At 35.0% G+C, this 23,850-nt stretch overlaps 1 protein-coding gene across 1 annotated transcript; it reads left to right on the forward strand.

The window, feature by feature from the left end:
• The first annotated feature begins 814 nt into the window (after window positions 1-814).
• On the forward strand, window positions 815-20,571 carry LOC120767730 (glycogen phosphorylase). Its single transcript, XM_040093939.1, has 4 exons — window positions 815-1,636; window positions 17,514-18,042; window positions 18,109-19,715; window positions 19,788-20,571. Exons 1-4 carry the CDS (start codon window positions 1,394-1,396, stop codon window positions 19,944-19,946), a joined length of 2,538 nt encoding a protein of 845 aa, XP_039949873.1. The 5' UTR covers window positions 815-1,393; the 3' UTR covers window positions 19,947-20,571.
• Window positions 20,572-23,850: the final 3,279 nt, after the last annotated feature.

Below are 23,850 nucleotides of genomic sequence, written 5' to 3' on the forward strand. Positions count from 1 at the left end.
TTAATTCAATTATTATGTAATCGTCATTTATGTGGCTACTGATATATTTGTTGTATTTTAACCAGCTCGTTTTATGGGATGTTAGACCCACTTGTATGACTGCGATTACAGAGGTCAGAGATGAACTGGAGGTGTAATTGATATCTGAAGAATATACATTTTTTATCACTAAAATTACGTGGTAGTTTCAAGGGCGGATGACGGTTTATAAAACGGAAATTAAAATAACAATTTAGACAGTGAACAATTGGTAAAATGCAGTGCAGGGGTGCAATAGGGGACTGCATTGAAATGTACTTCCCGCAAAGTTGTCAACAATCTATTGTAATTGCATGTTAGCGCCATCTATCGACAAACTAGAACAAACTGTATTGCAGCTGTTTTTGACTTTTGGAGCACATCAATGCTCCAATCGTGCCAATAGAGAGCGCTGACTGTATTTAACAAACGAAACATCTCCAACGCAGCCATGGCCCAAAATACAGCAAACTATAACAAGAAAACCGAAAGTGTTAGCAGTTGAAAATGCTTTCACTTTTCATGGAGAAATGCGTTATCCAAATCATGAGACGGGAGTACATGTTGCGTGCTCTTAGTCTATCGAGTGAGAAGTCAACAGCAGACGTTAATGCATATGTATGTATGTCTGTACCACGTATATGTTTACAAATGCTTGCTGCTTGCTGCGCGTCAAACTGTATACGCATGTATGACCTTCGGACAAGGTGACCGATGAAATTTTGGGCTTGAAGAGAGTTTGACAATTGCATTCCACTACAAAGTTGAATTCAGGACGGGCGTAGGAATCAGAAGCAACAACTACCTGGTTTAATAGGTTATCAATAGTTGTATTGACTTTGATGGTGACTTATGAGCCAGTTTTTCGCAATTAACAAATTATTCCATGAACAGTTTTTTCAGTTTTAATCGGTTATCAGTTGACGAACTTTAGTAATTGAGTTGTAAGAGATTGAGAGCAAGAGTACAACACAGTGTCGATTAATTAGGGGAGTGCAAATAAGAGAGTAAATGTGTTAGAGCAGGGTGCAGCGGAAAGGAAACAAAGCTAAATTTTGAGGGCGAGCGTATTGTCGCCAAAGAAAAAGATTTTATACTGAGAAGTACTCCAGAGCTCGTAGCAAACGGTTGTTGTTCGTTGTCATCTGTGGTCGTTTCGCGAAAAAATATTTAAACGTCGTTGCCTTTCAACTACTGCGGTGCGGTACGGTGTGCTGCTGATCTAGGATCAGATTTTTTCGGTTAAGTAATAAGTATTTGCAAAAGTAAAAAAGGAAACTTAAGTGCGTTCAACGGTTACTGTAAAAGTTGAGCAAGAAATATTCAGTATTTAAAGTTAAGAAGTAAATAAGTGTCGAAAGCAAATTTTGCAATCATGTCGAGGCCACCAACAGATGAGGAGCGCCGCAAGCAAATCAGTGTGCGCGGTATTGCCGAGGTCGGAAACGTCACATTGGTCAAGAAGAATTTCAATCGTCACCTGCATTACACGTTAGTTAAGGATCGTAATGTGGCAACTATGCGCGACTATTATTTTGCCCTGGCCAACACTGTGCGCGATAACATGGTTGGCAGGTGGATCCGCACCCAGCAGATGTACTATGAGAAGGACCCTAAAGTAAGTTTGTCTAACATAGCAATTCCACATACATACATACGTATACAGATAAGCATACTACAACATATACATATAAGAAACTTGGAACTGGTGAAGTGTATATGTACATACATATGTATGTATGTATGTGGGTCACGCCACAGCTATTTAAAGTGCTGCCTCACAGCATCCATCACTCCAGCCAGTAGAGCTGAACGGCTCCAATTATGTATGGTATCCTATTGCGGGTGGCTACCCAACTGGGTGAGCTAGCATTTATAAAGGTTAATTGTAGGAGGAATGAAATATTAGATGTAGATGTGGTTGCCTGCCTATGGTGTCGTAGCGTTATTATTCTACCTCATGCAGAACTTTATGCGTTATGTTGTTATTGTAAATCCATACAAATGTATACATATACATATGTACTTATATATTTTTAGAAGTATATATGTATGTGTATTGTTTTTGCCAAGCGAATAAAAGTTAAAATTGGTAGATAAAAAGCAATGGCTGCTTACTACATACATATAATATATGCATATGCATCTGCAATATATGTATATGAGTTTGTGTGCTTTATATAATACCACAAAAACAAAATAATGCGTATCTACACTTAGATAAATACTGACTTTCGGATAAACGCACGTGTACTTATCGATTTTATTATGTTAATACTTTATTATGGTTAGAGATACTTGCCTAAAACAACAAATTCTGTAGTACCGTGTTACCTCAACATCATATCAGTTACCACGCAAACCTTATTTGTTAGTTTCCTTATTTACTTACAATATGAAGCATATGCGCGTGTGTAGGCATCCCTTAGAACTTGTGTATTCCTCAAGGTCAAGGAAATGTATCAAAGCAATTTGGGAATAAGCAAGCAGGAGAATGAGATAAATTGAAACAGCGACGGGAAAAAATATAATATAATATATAAAATATATAAAAATTTGGGAAAAAATAAAACATAAAAAATAAAATAAAATAAAGCAAAACAAAACAAAATATATGGGGTACTCCCAACGTGTCATAAAGCATTGTAAAATCATAAAATCATAAATTTTTATACTAGTTTAAAAAATTTGTTGTTGGATTGCATCTAAAATAAGTTTACGCGAATAAAACTCTGAACGATATGTTTTCGGATCGTTATAGCTTATACATAACTTTATGAGACTATGTGAAACCCCAAATAATAAATATATTAAAATTCGTAAAAAAAATAAATTTAACAAAAAAATACTACATGAAATAAATATTATCCGCTTTATTAATATTTTTATTTATTTGTTTGGAAAACTTATCTGAAGCAAATTGTGAAAAGCCATAGCCAACTAGACGATCCATTGCTTTTAGCTAGGTAATTTGGAAAGAATAAGAATTAGTCTCTTAAGCCTGTTTGTGTTTTCTAAAAGGCCTAACTTTTTTTAAGCTATGATCGTGTTTATAATCGTTTTACATATGATATTTTAAATATGATGTTCTAGTGGTATATATAATATAAAAATATTAAAATAATATGCCTCTTTGCGTATTAAATTAAGTTAATTGAAAATAGAAAATTAATTCAAAAAATGTTAACTTTGTTTTAATGAACACCAAATTTTTCAAATTCAGCATTTAAAATTTTATTTTCTCACAAAACTCACAATCTGATGCCGTAATACTTTTTCATTTACTTTTTCGTTTTTATTTGAAATTAACCTCAAATCAGTGCAGCACAAATTAAAATTCATTGCTAATTACAAACTTTTGTGTTTTCTTAAAAAAGCTCTTTTCTCTCTTCTGCATCTGCTCTTTGTTTACATAAGAAAAGAAAACTAATAACGAAGTAAGCGGATCAACAAGTTTATTAGGGAACTGTGTGTGAAGACAGTGGATAAAGAGTGGAAAATCTAAATGCAATAACCAAAAATTTCACGATACATACATATGTACATATGTATATAAATATGTAAGTATCGCACATAAGGCAAAATTGTCAAAGTGCAAGTGCAGTCGGCTTATTGCCAAAACGCAAAAGACAGATAAGTAAGAGAATTGCAAATACTTTTGTTATACACTTCCATCTCACCGATTTTTAGGGGGGTCAAGCTTTTACTTCGTAAAAAAAATTATTCGAAATAATGTGTATTTTACTGTTGTTGTTTAATATATTTCATATTAGAGACTAGTCTAAAAGGTCTAATTTTTTTATAAATGCATACGAGATCTTAACATTGATGTTATCAAAACAGGCCTGTTCTACAATATACAAATTATATTGTCTGAGTTCTGTAATAGTTCTTTAGTAATTTTAGTGTTTGTCTCGGAACACCCACGCACTCTATGCACGCGACTACCGTTATTGCCAATATTTCGACAGACACTCTTATATTAACTAATAATGAAAATGTCACCTAAAATAAGATCCACTTGTCCATTGATAACATATTGTAATTATATCAGTATTTGTATATTCATATATACAAAATAGGTTCTTATAGCCAAAGTTGAAATTAATTAATTTATAAATCAATTGAGTTAACATTTGAATTATTTTTTTATTATTTTGTAATCCCGAAAATCTTATTTAAAAATAATTTTTAATTCCAAATAAGATCTTTATGCTGTCTTTGATCGCTCAGTTTGAATGGCAACTATAAGCTATAGTATTCCCTTCTTAACAACATGTTCGGGAATTGCAGCGATGCCTTGATAATAATCTGTGCCAAATTTCATGAAGTTACGTTGTCAAATAAAAAAAAGTTTTTCATGCAAGGGGTTGAGTTTGATAGGTCAGTTTGTATGGCAGTTATGTACATGCTGTAGTAGTCTGATATCGGCGGTTCCAACAAATGACCAGCTTCTTCGTGAGAAATGGATGTGACTAAAATTTCAGACGGATATATCAAAAACTGAGGGAGTAGTACGCATATATGTATGTATATATAAGTATATGTGGTACAAAAATTCATTTCAGCCAGTCACCATTTCGGAAAAAAAATCCAACTTTTCGTAGAACCAGAGATTGAGACATTATTCTAGATTACCAATGTTTTTGTATGTATGAACATCAATACACAGGCACATATTTTGCATATACATATGTATGTATGCTCATAAATTATTCTATTTGCGCCTTTTTCAATTTGACTTAAATTATTAAAAAATTTCTCTGATAACTAATTCTACCTTTCTTTTATACCATTTACATGTACATACATTACGTATGTAGTTATGTAGATACATACATATGTATTGAACAAGCAGGATACTTACTATTTATTTAAGAAATTAAAGACTGTGCCAAAAATATTTGCATAGGTACTCATGCATGTATGTACATACTTAAATGTACGTATACCTATTGTCTAATGCGTAAGTATGTACTTAGAATATACATATGTTTTTGCACTTGTAAATGTGCATTTTATAAATAATGACTTACCTACTCTTTAAGATATTTTCTCTTTACTTAATTTTCTATTGAAAATAAATAAATACACACCTATCAATACATACGGTACATATTTAGGTTACACATGCTTGTGTCTTGCTGAACTCTGCTGCCGATGTGTGCCACGTTTTCAAGGTTCGTTGAGTTCCTAACCAGACATGCTTCGATCTTTACGGTGCATTGTTCGATGGGAAATGTAAACAAACAACTATTGGCTACAAAAATATGTCTTCGGCGTTTAATTTTGCGTACCATTATACAACACCCACCATACTGAACCGAACCCATCTAATATTCGACACACACACATACAAAAGTATGCTGCACATTTTAACACATTAATGCTCAGTTTCACAGTCCATACTTAAGTTGTGCCCAAATAACATCTTAGCTAAGCATTTCTATAAAATTATATTATGATAGTATATGGCAACGTCATGGGCAAAATATGTTTTACAAATGCCATCCATAAAAATATGTTTGAAATATTTAAATTATAACAGACAATACATAAATTTGCGAGGAAAGTTATACCGAAAATGGATGAAAACAACAAAAGGACCCCGAATATCACCGATAGCGAGTCAGAGCGCCTATTGGAACTGTTGGAAATCCGATCCCAATCCGATTCCATATCCATATGTCCTGGCTTTAACAGTATACTTAGATTACATGCGGAATAGATCCTCGTCATTTCATTGCTACCACCAATCTGCTCACTCAACTCATTCAGAAGCCCCTCCGACATGCCGGAATGAGTGTGTGCAACATTAGCATTCTTTCAAGTGCTAACCCGTAGGTTTTATTCTTCGCACAGAGGCCCGGTTTTTTCCCTCCTTCCAGCTTGGGACGATATCCGTTAGCCAAGTGACCGTATAATCATTGTTACAGTCGAGTGGTTTCTTGCCAAGGCGGCCCGGTGTTGGGAAGGCTCCGTTCAAATACAGTTGAATTCGCCTCATAGTTGAAAATCATGCAATGAGCTCGGGAGTCACACAAAACACGAGATTAGGTGGTGGAAGCTCTTGATTATTGAACGAATGCGGCTTCTGGCAACCCTGTCTGATAAGATAGCACATTTCCTTGCTGGTTGGCAGTTTGAGCGATTTTACTTGAAATTTGCATTATTCAAAGTCGCTAATTTTTCAATTATCCTCGGATATGTACAACAACTTAAAGAAGCATATTTTGGAACTTGATTCATAAGTACATTGCTCTAATATTTTTTACTTAATTATAAATATTAGAATTATGTGAAAATATACAATATATCGAACTTTTTAAACATACTCACCATCGAATTGTTATTAATGCTTTGGAAAACATCATTCATGAAATTTCATTCTCAAACACTATAATATGATCTCTCGTTATGCGTTATATCGTGACCTTTATTTGATCTTGATTCACAATTTCCAATTTGACTTATAATCTCCTATGTCGTTGGCCAATATTCGGCAGAAAATGCACACATACCCACACAAATCCATGCAAGCATATTTATCTACAGTTTCATTACAAGCCAGCACGTGATTTCACGAATAGCAAAACATGCAAAAATGGTTTATTCAACATCAATAAAAAGCGAAAGTTTTATCCAATGCTATATTATACATATGTATGTATACATACGTATAATATCGGCAATGCTGCTATAAATGCAACATATGCTCCTAGAAACTACTATATGTGGGCATCTCACAACAGTTGTCCGCTAATTAGAAACGATGTGCAGCGGCAATAATAAGTGTGCTAAAATCATAAGAACACATGACCTGTTTACGGTACTCTTTTTTCAAAAAAAATTCAGCTTTATTGGGACTAGTCGAGCAAGAACGCGTTTTATACCCAAAATATCCATCAAAATCATTCGAACGGACTCGCGAGAGATATCGAGCTCTCTTGCCATCTCTCTAACACTTGCCTGACAATTTTTAGGCATGATATCTTTCACTTTTTAATATTTTCATCAGTTGAAAAAGTCGAAGGTCGTCCAGAACGAGACATGTCTTCAACGATCTCACGCCTGTCTTTGAAGACATTGGAACACAACTTTGGATATAGTTTCTTTTATAAAAATACATATATTTCTGTTGAAACTGCTTTCTGTAGTTGCTAATATCCAATTCATATAAGTAATTATAGTTTAGTTTTAAGGAAAGTTCCTAGCTGGTTTTGGGTTTCCAAGCACCCATATATAATACTATAAATCACATAAAAGTATGTTTTTGAAAGTAAAAAGTAGAAAATTCTTATAACAAATACACAAGTTGATGACTTTGACAGGTGAATAATCAGAACATAAATATTTTTATTAATTTCAAATTTATTAAAAATGTAAACTGCTTTGCTATATTGTTTTAACCAAAATTCATTTACCCAAAGTTCAATATAAATTTTTTTGGAATTTCTTAATCTTACACCAATCACTATGACTTATTATATGCTGACTGCTGTATACTTTCAATCCAAACAAATATGTATGTATTTAGGTCGTTTTCCACATGGCAAGTGTGTGTGTGTGTGTATATATACTCGTAGATATTCTATAGATTTGTCCTTAGTGAATGTCAAAGCAAACGCGCTCGCTTTTCGTTCTTTTTACGATTCCATTCAAAATACATACACACATGCAAGCAATTTAAGTTTTCACACACATCCACAGCCACCCAGAATACTCCCAATAGATGCTTCAATAATTTAGTAGCAAAAGTGTAGGCAAATTTAAGAGAAAAATTTCCATGTTCAGCCTGCAGCATACACATACATACACGCATACATATGCTGGCCCAAGCCACATGCCATTTTCCCACAGCCTATAACTATGTACATATGTATCTATTTAATTTGTTATTTTTTGGCACAGACACAACTTTTGTATATTTAATAAGCCTATTTAGTTTTATAAATTGTAGACTTTGCGCCAGCGAGGCTCAAATTTTACAAATAACCGTTAAAGTGTTAATAAGAATTATTCACTTTCTTGTCACTCAAAGTGAGTTCTCAAACAAGTGTTGAGAATTAATAAGCCTTTATTGAAATTGAATGAAAATTTGATCTTTTCAATTGTTCTATTGGACCGCGTGTGCTCCTCATCTATTTGGGTTGTTGACTCAACCGGCAACACAATACATACTTATGCATATATGCATATATAAATGTATATTACATATTGTCAATGTGTTCATATTTATCTTAGTTAATATTCAAATTCAATTTCTTTTGCAAATTTGTTGTTGCATTGCGCTGCCAAGGTCACTGAAAGGATGCCTGCGAATACAAAAATTTATGAGTGTCAGTAAATTCCGAAAAATATATAGTATACATACATACATACATGCATGAGCATATATGTACATATGAATTATGTAAATCCTATTCTCAGACAACTCTCTATGGAAATAAGATTTAGATTTTTTCATCGTTCTGCCTTTTCCTATATTCTATTTTCTAAAGTGTAACTGGGATTAATTTCAATATTTTAATTTTTTTTTTGAAAAATATTCAATACTTATCGATTGCAGATTTTAAAGCCAAAATTTTTGCATTTTAAAACCCATAGAAACTGTAATCAAATTTCAGATGGAAAGCATTTAAAAATATTTTTTGGGAAGAAACTGATTCATTTTATTATTTTAAGTGGATACAGGCTCTCAATTTTGATCAACTTACTATGGGAGCAAGAAGAAGTTATGCAAATATTTCGGGCAATATAAAGTTTATATTTCTATGTTTTGATACAAAGTGCCAGTCATTGGGCTAATCCTGCCCATTACCTTTTTCAAGAGGGCCACTGACTTGTAAAAAGTAGTTAAAGTTTTTGCCCAAAACAATTGTTTTTGAAAAAGTAGAATCGAACGGTTCGTCACTACAGGAAATTGAACACATAAAACTTTTTTTCACTATTCTACCAATTGAATAAATATAATGCCTTAAAAATAAAAAACTATGTATTTTTTGAAAACGTTGGTCTATGCTAACCCGTTAAGTGAATAAATTGAGATATTTTATTATTTGAAAATAAATTCACTTATTAATTATATGCTTTGTGTGATGGAAATCCATGTAACGTAGCGAGATATTAATAAATTGTTGTTATATTTACTGGAAATGACTTAAACAAAAGCCATACTCAACTATCATTAATTCGACCTTTTGAAATTTCACGTGAAATACTTTGTAATCACAGGATCGTGCAGTGATATTTTTCACTTTGTTTGTAATACATAACTGTTTGCGTCAAATCAAACGCGGAAATGAAAACCGTGTTTCTGATAAGATTCGCCAATCCGTTAATTACAAACATTGTAATATTCAAAGCGGCTCATCAAACCAATAAGGTGCATTCAAGGGTTAATAAGTTGAAAAATGAAATAATTGTCCCTACGTCAACTGATTTACAAGCATAACGGAACATATAATATAATAGTATGCAACTCTGATTATGTTTATCGCTAATTTTCAGTTTTTTTTGCTTGAGATTTTGTCTATTTTTGATTTGCATATTTCTATTTGGGTCACAAAATATTGCAGCTTTAAATAAATACGGAACTGATAAGTTAATAAGGTCACTATGAGCTGAAGTGATAAGCGAGAAAGTCAAATCAACGTTTCGATTTTGATATTTTTGCGTTTGCGTTTGTTAGGTGCCTAAGATTACACAAATAAGATCGCACACAAATAATTATGTAATCGACCTGCTAACATACATACATATACTGTATTAAATAGCTCGATGATCTATTAAGTAATACTTATATTTAAATGTTAGTAAATATATAACATATACATACATATATGTATATATATTTTTTTAAATATGTTTTATTCGCAAGCTTTTTTAAAAAAATAATACATACATATATGAAACTAACTTTTAGATTATAAAAGTCTCACAAATATTTTTTCAAAAATTTATTTTCATTCATTTTACTATGTGGTCGTAAATTGAATGAAAAAGCCAACACAGGTGCCACCAACATTTCATTTTGTTTTCTTGATATATGAAAACGATTTTACAACTAATCAAAGAGGTCATTTTCTTTTCTATCGATTTCTAAACATTAAATAACTCAATCAAAAAGAATCCGCAATATTTATAATATTTAAAATTCTTATTCATTTGGCACTACTTTCAATACAACATCAATCAAACAACCGCCGTAAATTGCCAAAATTAGTTCGAGTTCAACAGAGGTATAGCTTTGGGCTTACCTAAGGTCAAAGGATAGATGGCTTACACTTTGTTTTTCAAATAAGCGCACATAAAGAAGTCATGTTTGTCATATCTGATGATATTGATATCACGCCTTCTAAAATGTATGATTTTTTGTCATATCCCGTTCTAAATCGTCACATGTTGATCATTCAAGTGTGAAATAAGTTCTATGATCTCTGTTAAACGGTTACCCAAAAATTATTTCAGCTTACATATAGTATGTACATACATATGTATATATATACGTATACATATACCCATGTACATAAGCGATGGTTCACTCTCTGCTTTGTGATAATGTTGAGGTTACTATTAAAACCATAGAAATTAAAGAGCCACCAGATTCTAGATGTAAAGTAATTAAAACATTCTAAAGAAAACTGTTCGCTGAATTGAAAAGCTAAAAAATTTGATGAAAATATAATATGTAATTTAAAATTATTTCTTTATCAGTTTTCTTTGACTGATATTTAAAACAAGAGGAAACTTCAACTTCGATCGCACCGAAGCTATAAAACCCTTCACAAATGCAAAAGATTCCATATAATAATTTGATTTTGATCGGTCAGTACAAACTGACACATACATACACATTGTGTATCCGGAAAGTATAAATAAAACAATTTAACTATTCAACAATATATGTTTCGTCGCATTCAAAGTACTCTTCACCAGATGTTATACACTAATGCCAACGGTTTTTAACGGTCCTTGAAACACTTTTCATAAACACTTTTTGGGATGGCCTTCAGCTCCTTCAGCGAATTTTGTTTTACCTCATCGATTCGAAGGTCGTCCAGAGTGAAGCATGTCTTCAACGATAAGCCTTTCCAACATTCGCAACAATTCGGCACACGAAATTTGGTTAGAAATACAAAATTTGAGATAAATTCTTTGTTCGATATTTTTATCCATTGTTAATATCGCAACGCACTGGTCCTATCAATTTAGCTAAATACATATTTCTGAATTATCGTTTTCCTGGTGAATTTAATTACAATTTCCGGGTGCTTTTTGTCACAATATACTTCAGTGCTCCCATCGAAAGAACCTAACTTGATTGCGTAAAGATGTTGCGCCAAATAAAAAAAGTTTTCCATACAAGAACATGATTTTGTGATTTCGAGAAAAAGGTTTAGAGATAAGTAGGCAGCGACCGTGGTTAAAGACTTATATTTGAAGCTAAAAAGACTTTTACATATATCAAGGAAAAATCGACTATACTTTTCTCTGATGAATTAAAATTTAATTAGAAATATTCAGACGGAATGAGAAGAGTTCGCCGCCGAAAAAATAAGAGGTTAGATCATCGATACTACAAAGGTACGGTTATGCATGGTGGCGGTGGCATTATGGTATGGGGATGTTTTTTCTGGTTTGGTGTGGGACTTCTTCATCGGATCAATGACATTATGGATTGATTCATATATAATACAGGCATATCCTTAAGAACCTGATGCTTCCCCATGCCAAGTGGAGTATATGTACCATTTTCATGGTCGTTTCAACCCTACAACGAGCCAAAGCAGACAACGAAACTAGTCGCAAATTGGGTCGTAGCTCAAAATATTAATGTCATAAAGTGGACAGCTCAATCGCTGGATCTCAATCTTATTGAGAATCTTTGGGAGATAATAAATAGAAGAATAGACAGAGACGGAGAGAATGGCGATAAACATAAATTGTTTGCAGCTGCAAAACAAGCCTGGTTAAGGATTCCACAAGAAGTTATTCACAATCTTATAGCTTCTATGTCAAATAGATGCAGTGAAGTGAATAAAAATAATGGCTATGCTATGAAATATTAAATAACAATCATTATTCTAATATGTTTCGTCGCACTGAATATTGAATATGTTTAATTTTTTTCGTATAAAATGGCATGTAGTCAATTTCTAAGGTTTGGTATATTTTCATGATATAAATAGCTATTCCTCAAGTCTCAGGAATTTGTTTATATTTAAAATGATAATTGCGAGAACACTGGCACTGTTCAGGGTATAAAAAATCTACCCATCCATGGAGAGGTCTCCATATTTTTAAGCTCTTTTGAGATCCTGCTCAAAACAAAATTTAAACAAATTATCAATATTTTTTTCAATAGAAATTTTTAAATCATGATTAAGACAAAACGATTACAATTGGATTATATGGAAATATTCGAACTGATTTGTAGAAATTTGTATGCCATTGATATAGTATATCAATATGTAAATCGCTTGGTAGGTTAGGTTAGTAGTAAGATAACCAGAACAAAAATATATGTGTTTACATATACATACATATATATAAATATCACTGCATCTGTATATACATAGAAAATAATTGAAATTAACAGCATACCGGCAAATTCTTATCTTGAGCATGCAAATAATTTGTGTTTATACCCGTTGAGCACGCTTCTTGCAAGTGCCTATGCCGATTAAAAACCTAAAATTGCTTCGGAAATCTAAATGTGCTGATAAATGTGTGTGTAAACAAAATTGTATGTATGTAATGTTTATAATTGCCGCAAAATTAAAAGTTATAGTCAATTATTTGTATAATCATGAATATGCACCTTAAACATTGAAAGCTAATGTATTTTGTTGCTTTAGTATAACCGAAGTTATTATTTAGTTTTTCTTCAAATGAATTGGACTTTCGGTGGATTATAAAAAGAGAAAAGTCATAGTGATATTGATTTTAACGATAGAAGCAATTTTTAATTTTTTAAATAGAAACATTTTATGGTCATTCATAATCTATGGAACTTAAGTGATTTTCGAACTTTTCAATACCATTTATAAGTAATATAAAACGAATAGACTTAAGGTTTGAAATGGGCCTAAGGCGAATAGCCCAGCTAAATTCACCAACTCATACAATCTTGTAATTTATTTTATTGTTTTGTGTTATGATGATCTCAATAATAAGTTCACTCATTTATTTTGAATGATATGTCCAACATGTTTCTGTGAAATTTGCAGAATGTCAGTCAAATCGGTTAACTTTTTTCACGCTCAACTTAAAATCCTTTTGTAGATTTTTTTGATACTTTCTTCAGAATAAGTTCATATCGGGCTTGCAAGCCAAAAGCATTATTGATACATAATTTTTTCACCTTAAGATGGAGTCTTCAAGAGATTATTCGCAATTATTATTTCTCTTTATTGGCGTAAACACCACGGTTACAGACAGCACGCTTGTCGTTTTCCTTTTTGCTGTTTGTCGCCAATTGGAGATTCCAAGTATAGCCAGGTCCTTCTCCTTCTAGTCTTTCCTCCGCTTCCCCCGACGGGTACTGCGTGGAATACATCCAGAGCTGGAGCGTTTTCATTCATTCGGACGACATGACCCAGCCAGCGTATCCCTTGTCTTTTAATTCGCTGTACTATCTCAAGTTGTCGTATAACTCGTACAGCTCATCGTTCCATCGAATGCGATGTGCGCCGTTGCCAGTGCGCAAAGTACCATAAATCTTCCACAGCACCTTTCTCTCGAAAGCTCGTAACGTCGACTTATCAGAAGTTGTCATAGTCCATGCCTCCATATAGTAGGACGGGAATAATGAATGACTTATAGAGTTTGGTCTTTGTTCGTCGATAGAGTACTTTACTTCTCAATTGCCTAGTCAGTTGGAAATAGCACCTGTTGGCAAAAGTTATTCTTCGTTGGATTTCGACGCTGACATTGTTTTTGGTGTTAATATTGCTTCCGAGATAGACGAAATTATCTACGACTTCGAAGTTATGACGGTCAACAGTGACGTGGGAGCCAAGTGGCGAGTGCGACGACAGGAGATATTTCTTGCGATTAACAAATCAAAATCAATCGTTTACGTTCACAAATAGTTTACCAAGACGTTGCAACAACTCACATAGTGAACACACACATAATTAGAACAAACTTTTAGTGATCGAATTATGTCAAAAACTCGCATTGACAATTGACCATTCCAGTGAAATACGCCAAAATATATATGCCGAAATTCCAGAGACTTCACATACGTTAAACTCATTTCTGGGTCCTCTTGCCATTCATGCACCCTTTGGTTTAATCCACAAACACAAGTTCTAATAATCATAAAAATAAATGGAAAATTATGAATGCTCTTATCAATATTGAACTGGTTGGAAGATTTTCTCTGCTAATATAAAATTATCGACAAACATACATACATACTTAATTATTTGTATACCGGCTGCAGAGCGGTGACTAACACTGATAAGTGCCTGCTTAAAGCAAAGTGTTTATAAAATCGACAGCTAGCAACTATGCTTATGCATTAAACGCCTAATTAGCGAGTATAATTAGCGATAATAATTTATTGCAATTATTTATAAACAATATTTGTTTTAAGTCCCTGCGCCGGTAAATCTACTATCAGCAGTTTCGGAGACAAATCGAATCTCCAAGCAACCGACTATTTGTCCAACAAAAATGCGCTAAGCTAATTAGGTCACAATGTTTTTTTACTATTTTAGTTTTTTTAAGTTCCAAGTTGCTCAGTTATTCAATGTTAATAACAAATTGTATGCTGAGAGATTGCAAATGTAAGAGAACACAGTCGCAAAAAGAGCACTTAGCAGCTGATATATGGCTTAAAGAGCGCGAATGGCATACAAATTGTTATCAACGCCACGCTTTTGTCGTGAGATCGACTCAATTTCTTAAATAAATAAAATAAATAATTATTTGTTGCTAACTCTCATTGTAAATCGAAGAGACACCTTTTAGTTACTTGTTTTGGCGACTTACATTGAATCACTCACTAGAATTAGCAATGCCAATGGCTGCAAAGCGAGCGCGATAGAGCGCGGTTATCACAATCTGGTCGCGTGATCGTGTTTAGTTAGCTGGAGAAAGCTTACATACTGACTTACTAATTACATTTGTATATACACGCTTGCGCACAAAGTTAATAACTGCTATTTTTGCAAGTTTTATTTATGTTTTTTATTTATAACTACAGTACTCGCTATAACCGATATACCGAAAAAAATAATTATATGTATGTATGTATGTTTCTTTGAATGTACATATGTTACTCAGCGTATGTATGTGTTTTCAAAGTTCCCTGTTGAAATTTTCATTACCAACTTCAAATGTATTTTAAATGCACTTGAACTGCACTCGCTGCGAACGTGCCTGAAGTGTTATCGCTTAGCCGTGAATTAGTATTGACTAACTTGCCTCAGGCTGATCGGCAAACGTGGCTCAACACTCACCAAGCGTGCACGTGAAATTACAGTTGTTCAAATATTGCTATTTACCAACATACATACATATGTATGTATATAAATGTATATATATATATATATATTTATATATATGTATATAAATGTATTGGAGTTATTGTAGCTGAAATTTGTTATATGGATTGGACTTGACACAATTTCATCTCTTGAATATAAATACTTAAAAAAAATGTTACTTACCTTGACAAATAAGTGGCTCTTTTGGATATCTACTACTATGAGCAAAAAATAGTAAGACTTTGTTATCAACGATTAACAGTCAGAGATCTGTCTGTGAAACAATGTTTTCCGACTACCAGGATGTCATAAAATGTATTGTTACTGGCGATTAGTCTTGAATCTATGCTAACGATTCGGAAACAGACGATCAATAAACCGAATATCGTGGCAAAGGTGAGCCAAAGATGAAAAAACCACGTCAAAGCAGGTCGAAAATCAAGGTTATGTTGACAATTTGGTTCAATTATCGAGGTGTGTCTGAATTCCTTCCGATTGGAAAAATTACCAACAAAGAATACTATTTGAGTGTTAAGCATCATTTGCCCGAGCTATTTGTAAAAAGAGGCCGGAATTATGGGCCGACAACTCTGGGTTTTGCACCACGATGTTTGAAAAAGACGTTGGCACTAGTGCATTGGGGGAAGGAGGATTACTTTGAGTGGGACGACATAGATTTTTTGAGCCTTACTATTTTTTGCTACAAAAGTTTAGATCTCCTCGAACTAGCGTAGAATTATTAATGTGAATAGAGCTATAACCCTAGTATGTCGATCGTGAGCAGTTTCAATATTCTTCTTTTCTTCTTCCTTACTGGCGTAGACACCACTTACGCGATTATTGCCGAGTTAACAACTGCGCGCCAGTCGTTTCGCTACGTGGCGCCAATTGGAGATTCCAAGCTAAGCCAGGTCCTTCTCCACTTGGTCCTTCCAACGGAGTGGAGGTCTTCCTCTTCCTCTGTTTTCCCCGGCGAGTACTGCGTCGAATACTTTCAGAGCTGGTGTGTTTTCGTCCATTCGGACAACATGACCTAGCCAGCGTAGCCGCTGTCTTTTTATTCGCTGAACTACATATGTCAATGTCGTCGTATATCTCATACAGCTCATCGTTCCATCTAGTTCATGTCGAATTTGGCTTTGGTTTATGGCGTGGCAAGAGATATGAAATTTTAATATCAAACTTCATTTGTGATATGCTTCTTGAGACCATAACTCTTAAATCTCCGAGCGCCTAGTGCGGAAAATCTCTTTTATAACTGAAGTATATTCGGGGGTTGCTATATTCAGCAGAGGTGATAGAAGTCGACACAGAGATCGAACTCAAGTCCAGCCGAAACATGGTTGTGTAGAATATTCTGAAATCAATGAGTGGAATTTACTACTTTTACAGAGCTTTTGTATTCTTGCTAATCCGTCTCCCTTTCATTCCCTTTTTAAAATACTTTCTGCTAAAATTACTATCATTTAATCCTATTTAATTCTAACGTAGTAATTCCGATAAAAGAAAGCGCTTAAAGATGTCTTTCATATCCTTTATGTTGAATTGGATTGTAAAAGCTGCTCGAATTGAACGGAAGTTGCTAATTTAACTTTCACCGGTATCTGAATGTTGCAGTAGTTTTAATGGTTCTATAAATCCTGTTTGAAGGAAAGATGCTTGGGATAAAGTTATGTAGTGGTATGTACAGAAAACGATATGTTCCGTCCGGTTCGGGCCAAAGAGCTGTTAGATTAGCAGATTTGTGTGGGATCTTTTGTAAGTAGACCATATAACTTCTTTTAATAGTCCGGATCAAGAATATGAGTTTAATTTTGGGTCCCCATGGTTTAAAATTATTTGGTTTTGAAAAAATATATTAATTTATTAAGGAATATTTCATTGCTTTCTTAGCACTTAATGATTTTCAAACTTAAGGCGTTGACTAAAACTATTTAAACTAATAACAAAAATTGTAAACTTTATTAAAAACGTTGCTTCTCTTTTTGCTTTCAGCGCGTCTACTATTTGTCTCTGGAATACTACATGGGTCGCTCACTCCAAAACACCATGATCAATCTTGGCATTCAAAGCGAATGTGAGGAGGCCATGTATCAATTGGGTTTGGACATTGAGAATCTCGAGGATATCGAGGAAGACGCTGGTCTGGGTAACGGTGGCTTGGGACGTTTGGCAGCTTGCTTCTTGGATTCTATGGCCACACTTGGTTTGGCGGCTTATGGTTATGGTATTCGTTATGAATATGGTATTTTCGCACAAAAGATCTCAAACGGTGAACAGCAAGAGGAACCCGATGATTGGTTGCGTTATGGTAACCCATGGGAAAAGGCACGTCCCGAATTCATGAAGCCAGTTCACTTCTATGGACGCGTTATTGATACACCCGAGGGTAAGAAGTGGGTTGACACACAAGTTGTGTACGCTATGCCATATGACAACCCCATTCCCGGTTACGGCAACAATCACGTCAATACTCTGCGTTTGTGGTCGGCTAAGAGCCCCGTCGATTTCAATTTGAAGTTCTGTAAGTAGAATTTAATCGCTTATATTCTTTAATTTTTTTATAATATATTTACTCTTACTATTTTAGTCAACGATGGTGATTATATCCAGGCCGTGTTGGATCGTAACTTGGCTGAAAACATTTCACGTGTACTTTACCCCAACGACAACTTCTTCGAGGGCAAGGAATTGCGTCTTAAGCAAGAATACTTCATGGTCGCGGCCACGCTGCACGACATTGTTCGTCGCTACAAGGCCTCGAAGTTCGGCTCACGGGAAAGCGTACGCCAACACTTCGATCACTTCCCCGATAAAGTTGCCATCCAATTGAATGACACTCATCCTTCGTTGGCTATTCCCGAATTGATGCGTATCCTCATCGATGAGGAGAATTTGGATTGGGAAAAGGCTTGGGATATTACTGTACGTACCTGCGCTTACACCAACCACACCGTCTTGCCCGAAGCCTTGGAACGCTGGCCCGTTTCCATGCTGGAGTCCATTCTGCCAAGACATTTGCAGATCATTTACCACATCAACTTTCTATTCATGGAGAAGGTGGCCAAGCAATATCCTGGTGATTTTGATCGTATGCGTCGCATGTCATTGGTGGAAGAGGATGGCGAGAAACGCATCAACATGGCTCACGTGTCCATTGTGGGCTCACATGCTGTGAACGGTGTAGCCGCCATTCATTCTGAAATTTTAAAGAAGGATCTCTTCCGTGATTTCTATGAACTGGAACCACATAAGTTCCAGAACAAGACCAACGGTATTACACCACGTCGCTGGTTGTTGCTCTGCAATCCCGGTCTGTCTGACTTGATTGCCGAGAAGATCGGCGATGAATGGCCAGTGCACTTAGAACAGCTGGTGGCGATCAAGAAATGGGCCAAGGATCCCAACTTCCAACGCAACGTAGCACGTGTGAAACAAGAGAACAAACTGAAGTTGGCACAGATCTTGGAGAAAGATTATGGCATCAAAGTGAACCCTGCCTCTATGTTCGATATTCAGGTTAAACGTATCCACGAATACAAACGTCAGTTGTTGAACTGTTTGCACATCATCACTCTGTACAACCGCATTAAGAAGGATCCCACCGCCAACGTTACCCCACGTACCATTATGATCGGTGGCAAGGCCGCGCCTGGTTACTATGTAGCCAAACAAATCATCAAGCTGATCTGCGCTGTCGGCAATGTTGTCAACAACGATCCAATTGTGGGTGACAAGCTGAAGGTAATCTTTTTGGAAAATTACCGCGTCACTTTGGCCGAGAAAATCATGCCCGCCGCCGATCTTTCGGAGCAAATCTCCACTGCCGGCACTGAAGCATCCGGCACGGGCAACATGAAGTTCATGTTAAACGGCGCCCTCACCATTGGTACCTTGGACGGCGCCAACGTTGAGATGGCCGAAGAAATGGGCAACGAAAACATCTTCATTTTCGGTATGACAGTGGAGGAGGTTGAGGCGCTTAAGAAACGTGGTTACAACGCCTACGACTACTACAACAAGAACCCTGAGATCAGACAATGCATCGACCAAATACAAGGTGGATTCTTCAGCCCAAGCAATCCAAATGAATTCAAAAATATTGCAGATATTTTGCTGAAGTACGACCACTACTACTTATTGGCCGATTACGATTCTTACATCAAGGCACAAGAGCTGGTGTCAAAGACCTACCAGGTGAGAATCATTACATTTGCTTTGTTATTATTGTCTGAAATAAATTGTTCGTTTTGTTTTGCTTTGTTTTAGAACCAAGCTAAATGGTTGGAGATGTCCATTCACAACATCGCTTCCAGTGGTAAATTCTCTTCCGATCGCACCATTGCCGAATACGCCAGAGATATCTGGGGAGTTGAGCCCACCTGGGAGAAACTGCCCGCACCTGAAGATACACCAGCAGCAAAATAAATTAATTTTGATATTATTGATATACATAATTCTTTTGAGATTTAATTTAATTTTTATTAAAGTCCATTTAGGCGGAAATACTATTTAATTGAAAACCCCAAAATGCAATCTTATTTTATCAACACATTTACCATATTATAACTCATTTTAGACGTATTGAAATCACAAATTTGTTAGTGCTGCGCTAAGCGAAGACTTGTTGACCTAAAACATCAACTTGAAACGGCCAAAGAACAAACATTAACTAAGCAATGATACCCAAATATCCTAAAAACTCACCATTTACAATAATGCAAAACTACTATTGCAACTAAAGCCTACCGCAACAGCTCAGGAACGCAATGTAATTAATTGCAAGACACCAGCATACACATGAACAACGTTTGAATTTACAAACAAACAAAAAAATACAAAAATACGTTTTAGGATATTTGATATTTGAATCGATGTTTTTATTAAATATCATTAAAATTAAGTCTTTTAACGAATTGTTAAACAGAGTCGATGCAATTTCGCAATTAAAAAATCACAAGTGACGCACATGTGACTAAGGAATTGTAAAATATTTTATGTAAAATTGCTTAGAGATCGTTAATAAATTTGATCCTCAAATGGTAAACCATAATACTGTCATCTTCTTTAATTTTTAATAGATCGTAAGTAGGGATTAATTTTGCAAATAGCAATGAAACGAACGGTCCCGGATTTTTATACGACCAAGGACTGTGAACTCTGCAGAATTCTGCCGCAACAAAAACAGCAAACGAAGGGTCCTCCGTTAATTGGGATTGAATAAAATTTGAGAAATAAATTATAGGAATATGTGATATGACCACTAAGAATAGCAACAAACAATAACATTCAATGTCATACTACACGTCTGTGCACGCCTGTAGACATACATAGTTGATAGGTGATTTGCGGCGCAGGCTGCTATTAGACTTAGGGAAGCTGGATACTTGAGCGGCCCCAGGCAGGGACACACTGAAACTGTAAATTGAATGGTTTGAAGTTAAGGGGGAGGGTAGGAGACAGAGTTTTTTTGTCGGAAGCTCTCTATTTTCAGGCTACCAGACCACTGCAGCGTCTTTCAATCTCGCCACAATTGTAGGTGTTCTGACTGAATAGGTTCGTTGTCAAAGCTGTAAGGGAGAAGATGGGGGGGAACCATTTTCTCACTTTTTCTTCTATTGTTCGGCTTTTGCCAGTCTGAGATTAAACATCTCGGTAGATACACTTTTAATGAACTTTGCAGAGTGGCTAAGATTGATACGAGTATTAACCGCCTTAACAAATGGGGAATACAAAGGACGATCAGATGTCCAAGTAAGTTCCATTGATTAAGATCAGTCTATGCCTTGGTTAGGCATAAATTGGAAGCTATACAACTGTGGCTTGAAAGGTGAATTTTTAATTTATACTTCGCTTGTTTTTCGAATAGGTAAATTTTTTTTCTGTAAATTGATAGTACTGTTAGTGACATCTATGATAAATTTCACGTCTAAATATTCATTAGTATTTGAGATACGCGTCCTTTTGTGAGGCTCTAAAAGTGAATTCTTCGATTTTAATTTGTCTGAATTTATTGAACAAAGAAATACGATTCTGCATCATCTCATACCGCATTGGTTATTCGTGATCATTTCGCCACATTCGCCACCACCCATTCGCCTGATTAACCTTCTTGTTACTTCTGGCTATTCAGCAAATTCACATGATCACTGCGAGGACTCAGTTGAGGATATAAAAGCTGAATCGAAGAAGGCTCTCATGGCCACCACGACGGAGAATTTTTCCAGGTACTATGATGACTGGAAAATTCTTTGGCATAAGTGTATTGCAGCGGGAGAGAATTACTTTGAAGGAGATAAAATGGACAAAATTCCCCTTTCAATTTGATCAGAGTAGTATTTGTTTGCATGAAACGATTTATAGTGATAATGATATTTAGAAAATACCACCCAAGAAGTCAATGTGATCCTAATGAAATTGATCTAATTGAAATAAATATCTTTTTGTCTGGCGACATCTCTCCAATCGCATTTGAAGGAAAGTATTTGAAAGAGCTAATGTTTCTTTTCGTAAATTTCTGACATTAAATCAAGCTCCTCCACGTGATAATGTATCAGTTACCAGAGACAGCTTAAAACAAGAAAAAACGTTAACTTCGGCTGCACCGAAGCTAATATACCCTTCACAGGTGCATTTCTTTTAGTAACTATGCGTCCAGTTTGTATGGAAGCTATATGCTATAGTAATCCGATCTGAACAATTTTTTCGGAGATTTTGTTATTACCTTAAGCAGTAATCCCTGTCAACTTTCGTGAAGATACCACGTCAAATTCGAAAGTATTCCATACAAGTCCTTGATTCCGGTCGTTCGGTTTGTATGGCAGCTATATGCCATAGTGAGCCGATCTGAACAATTTCTTCACATATTACATTATTGCTTTAGAAAATAATCTATACCAAATTTCGTGAATATATCTTTTCAAATGCAAAAGTTTTCCATACCAGCACTAGATTCCGATCGTTCAGTTTGTATGGCAGCTATATGTTATAGTGGTTCGATATCGGCAGTTCCGACAAATGAGCAGCTTCTTGCAGAGGAAATGACGTTAGCAAAATTTCAAAACTATATCTTAAAAACTGAGGGACTAGTTCGTATAGATACAGACAGACGGACAGACAGACCGACAGGCAGACAGACGGACATAGCTAAGTCGACTCAACTCAACATACTGATCATTTATATATATACTTTATAGGGCCCCGACGCTTCCTTCTGTGTGTTACGAACTTCGTGACAAATTTAATATACCCTATTCAGGGCTCTTCCCATATCGAATTACATGAAGATGCAAATAAAGCAGAATTTAAAATAGTGATTTAAATACTGATTGAAACAGAATAACAAGGTGCCATTAAGGATTAGTCCACGTCGTTAGCGTTGTACTAAAAGTTTTTTGATCATTTATACAGGGTTAGAAATTTAAAAATTGTGCTCACGAGTCTTTAGTTTACGAACGAGACACCCAGAAGGAAACGTCGGAAATCCTACAAAAATTTATATAAAAATGGAAAAGAGGACGAGCTGAGTCAATATAACCACGTTCATCTGTTGGTTTTTCTGTCTGTATAGAGAAGTTTTTCATTTGTCGGAACTGCGTATATCGGACCTTTCTTGTATATATCTGCCATATAAATTGATCGATAGAACTGAAGTTCTTGTTTGGAGAACATTTCATTTGTCAAGATATCTTCACGAGATTCAGCATTGATTGTGGTCCAAGGCACCCCTGTAATTTCCGAGCAGATGGGACCACAAAAGCGTATAAAGTTGCTATATAAACTGACCGAACAACATGAAGTTCTTGTATGGCAAGTTTTCTATTTGTAAAGGGTATTACAGCTTGTTCTTGTTTATTTCTCATTCGAGACATATTTACTGTCATCGAAAGGGATATGTAATAAAATTATGTTTCTAAATTTAACTTATAACATTCGTCAAAGGTCCCTTTATGGAAGTAATATATAATTAGATGACGAGGAGAATATATAAGGTCTACTTATGAAAGGGTGTTATATTTTGTTACCTTAACTTTTATGGAAAGAGCATCAAAATCTCTCGCCCAAGGAAAATATGATAAGTAATACTGAGAGCCCCGTCATTTGCAAATGAGTTCTTATAATATATGTCAAGATGCTCACTATTCAATCTAAATAAAACTTGAACTGTGTTTCAATTGTTTTTATGCAACATCATCATTGCAAGCAAATAACTTTTGACCTACAAATAACAACCTCGGTAATGAAATATTTATTGCGATAGTGTTTATTATTTACAATAATATGAGCGATAAGATAACGATTTGAAACACCAACCTAAACAATCGTTTCGTGC

This window comes from Bactrocera tryoni, chromosome 2 (assembly GCF_016617805.1).
Source record: "Bactrocera tryoni isolate S06 chromosome 2, CSIRO_BtryS06_freeze2, whole genome shotgun sequence".
In the NCBI taxonomy this organism is placed as follows: domain Eukaryota; kingdom Metazoa; phylum Arthropoda; class Insecta; order Diptera; family Tephritidae; genus Bactrocera; species Bactrocera tryoni.

What these genes read in the sequence shown, in the direction of transcription:
- LOC120767730 (XM_040093939.1), top strand. Translation starts at nt 1,394, where the DNA reads ATGTCGAGGCCACCAACAGATGAGGAGCGCCGCAAGCAAATCAGTGTG. An exon ending in ACTATGAGAAGGACCCTAAA is followed by an intron (nt 1,637 to 17,513) that starts GTAAGTTTGTCT and finishes TTTTGCTTTCAG; the next exon opens with CGCGTCTACTATTTGTCTCT. An exon ending in TGGTGTCAAAGACCTACCAG is followed by an intron (nt 19,716 to 19,787) that starts GTGAGAATCATT and finishes GCTTTGTTTTAG; the next exon opens with AACCAAGCTAAATGGTTGGA.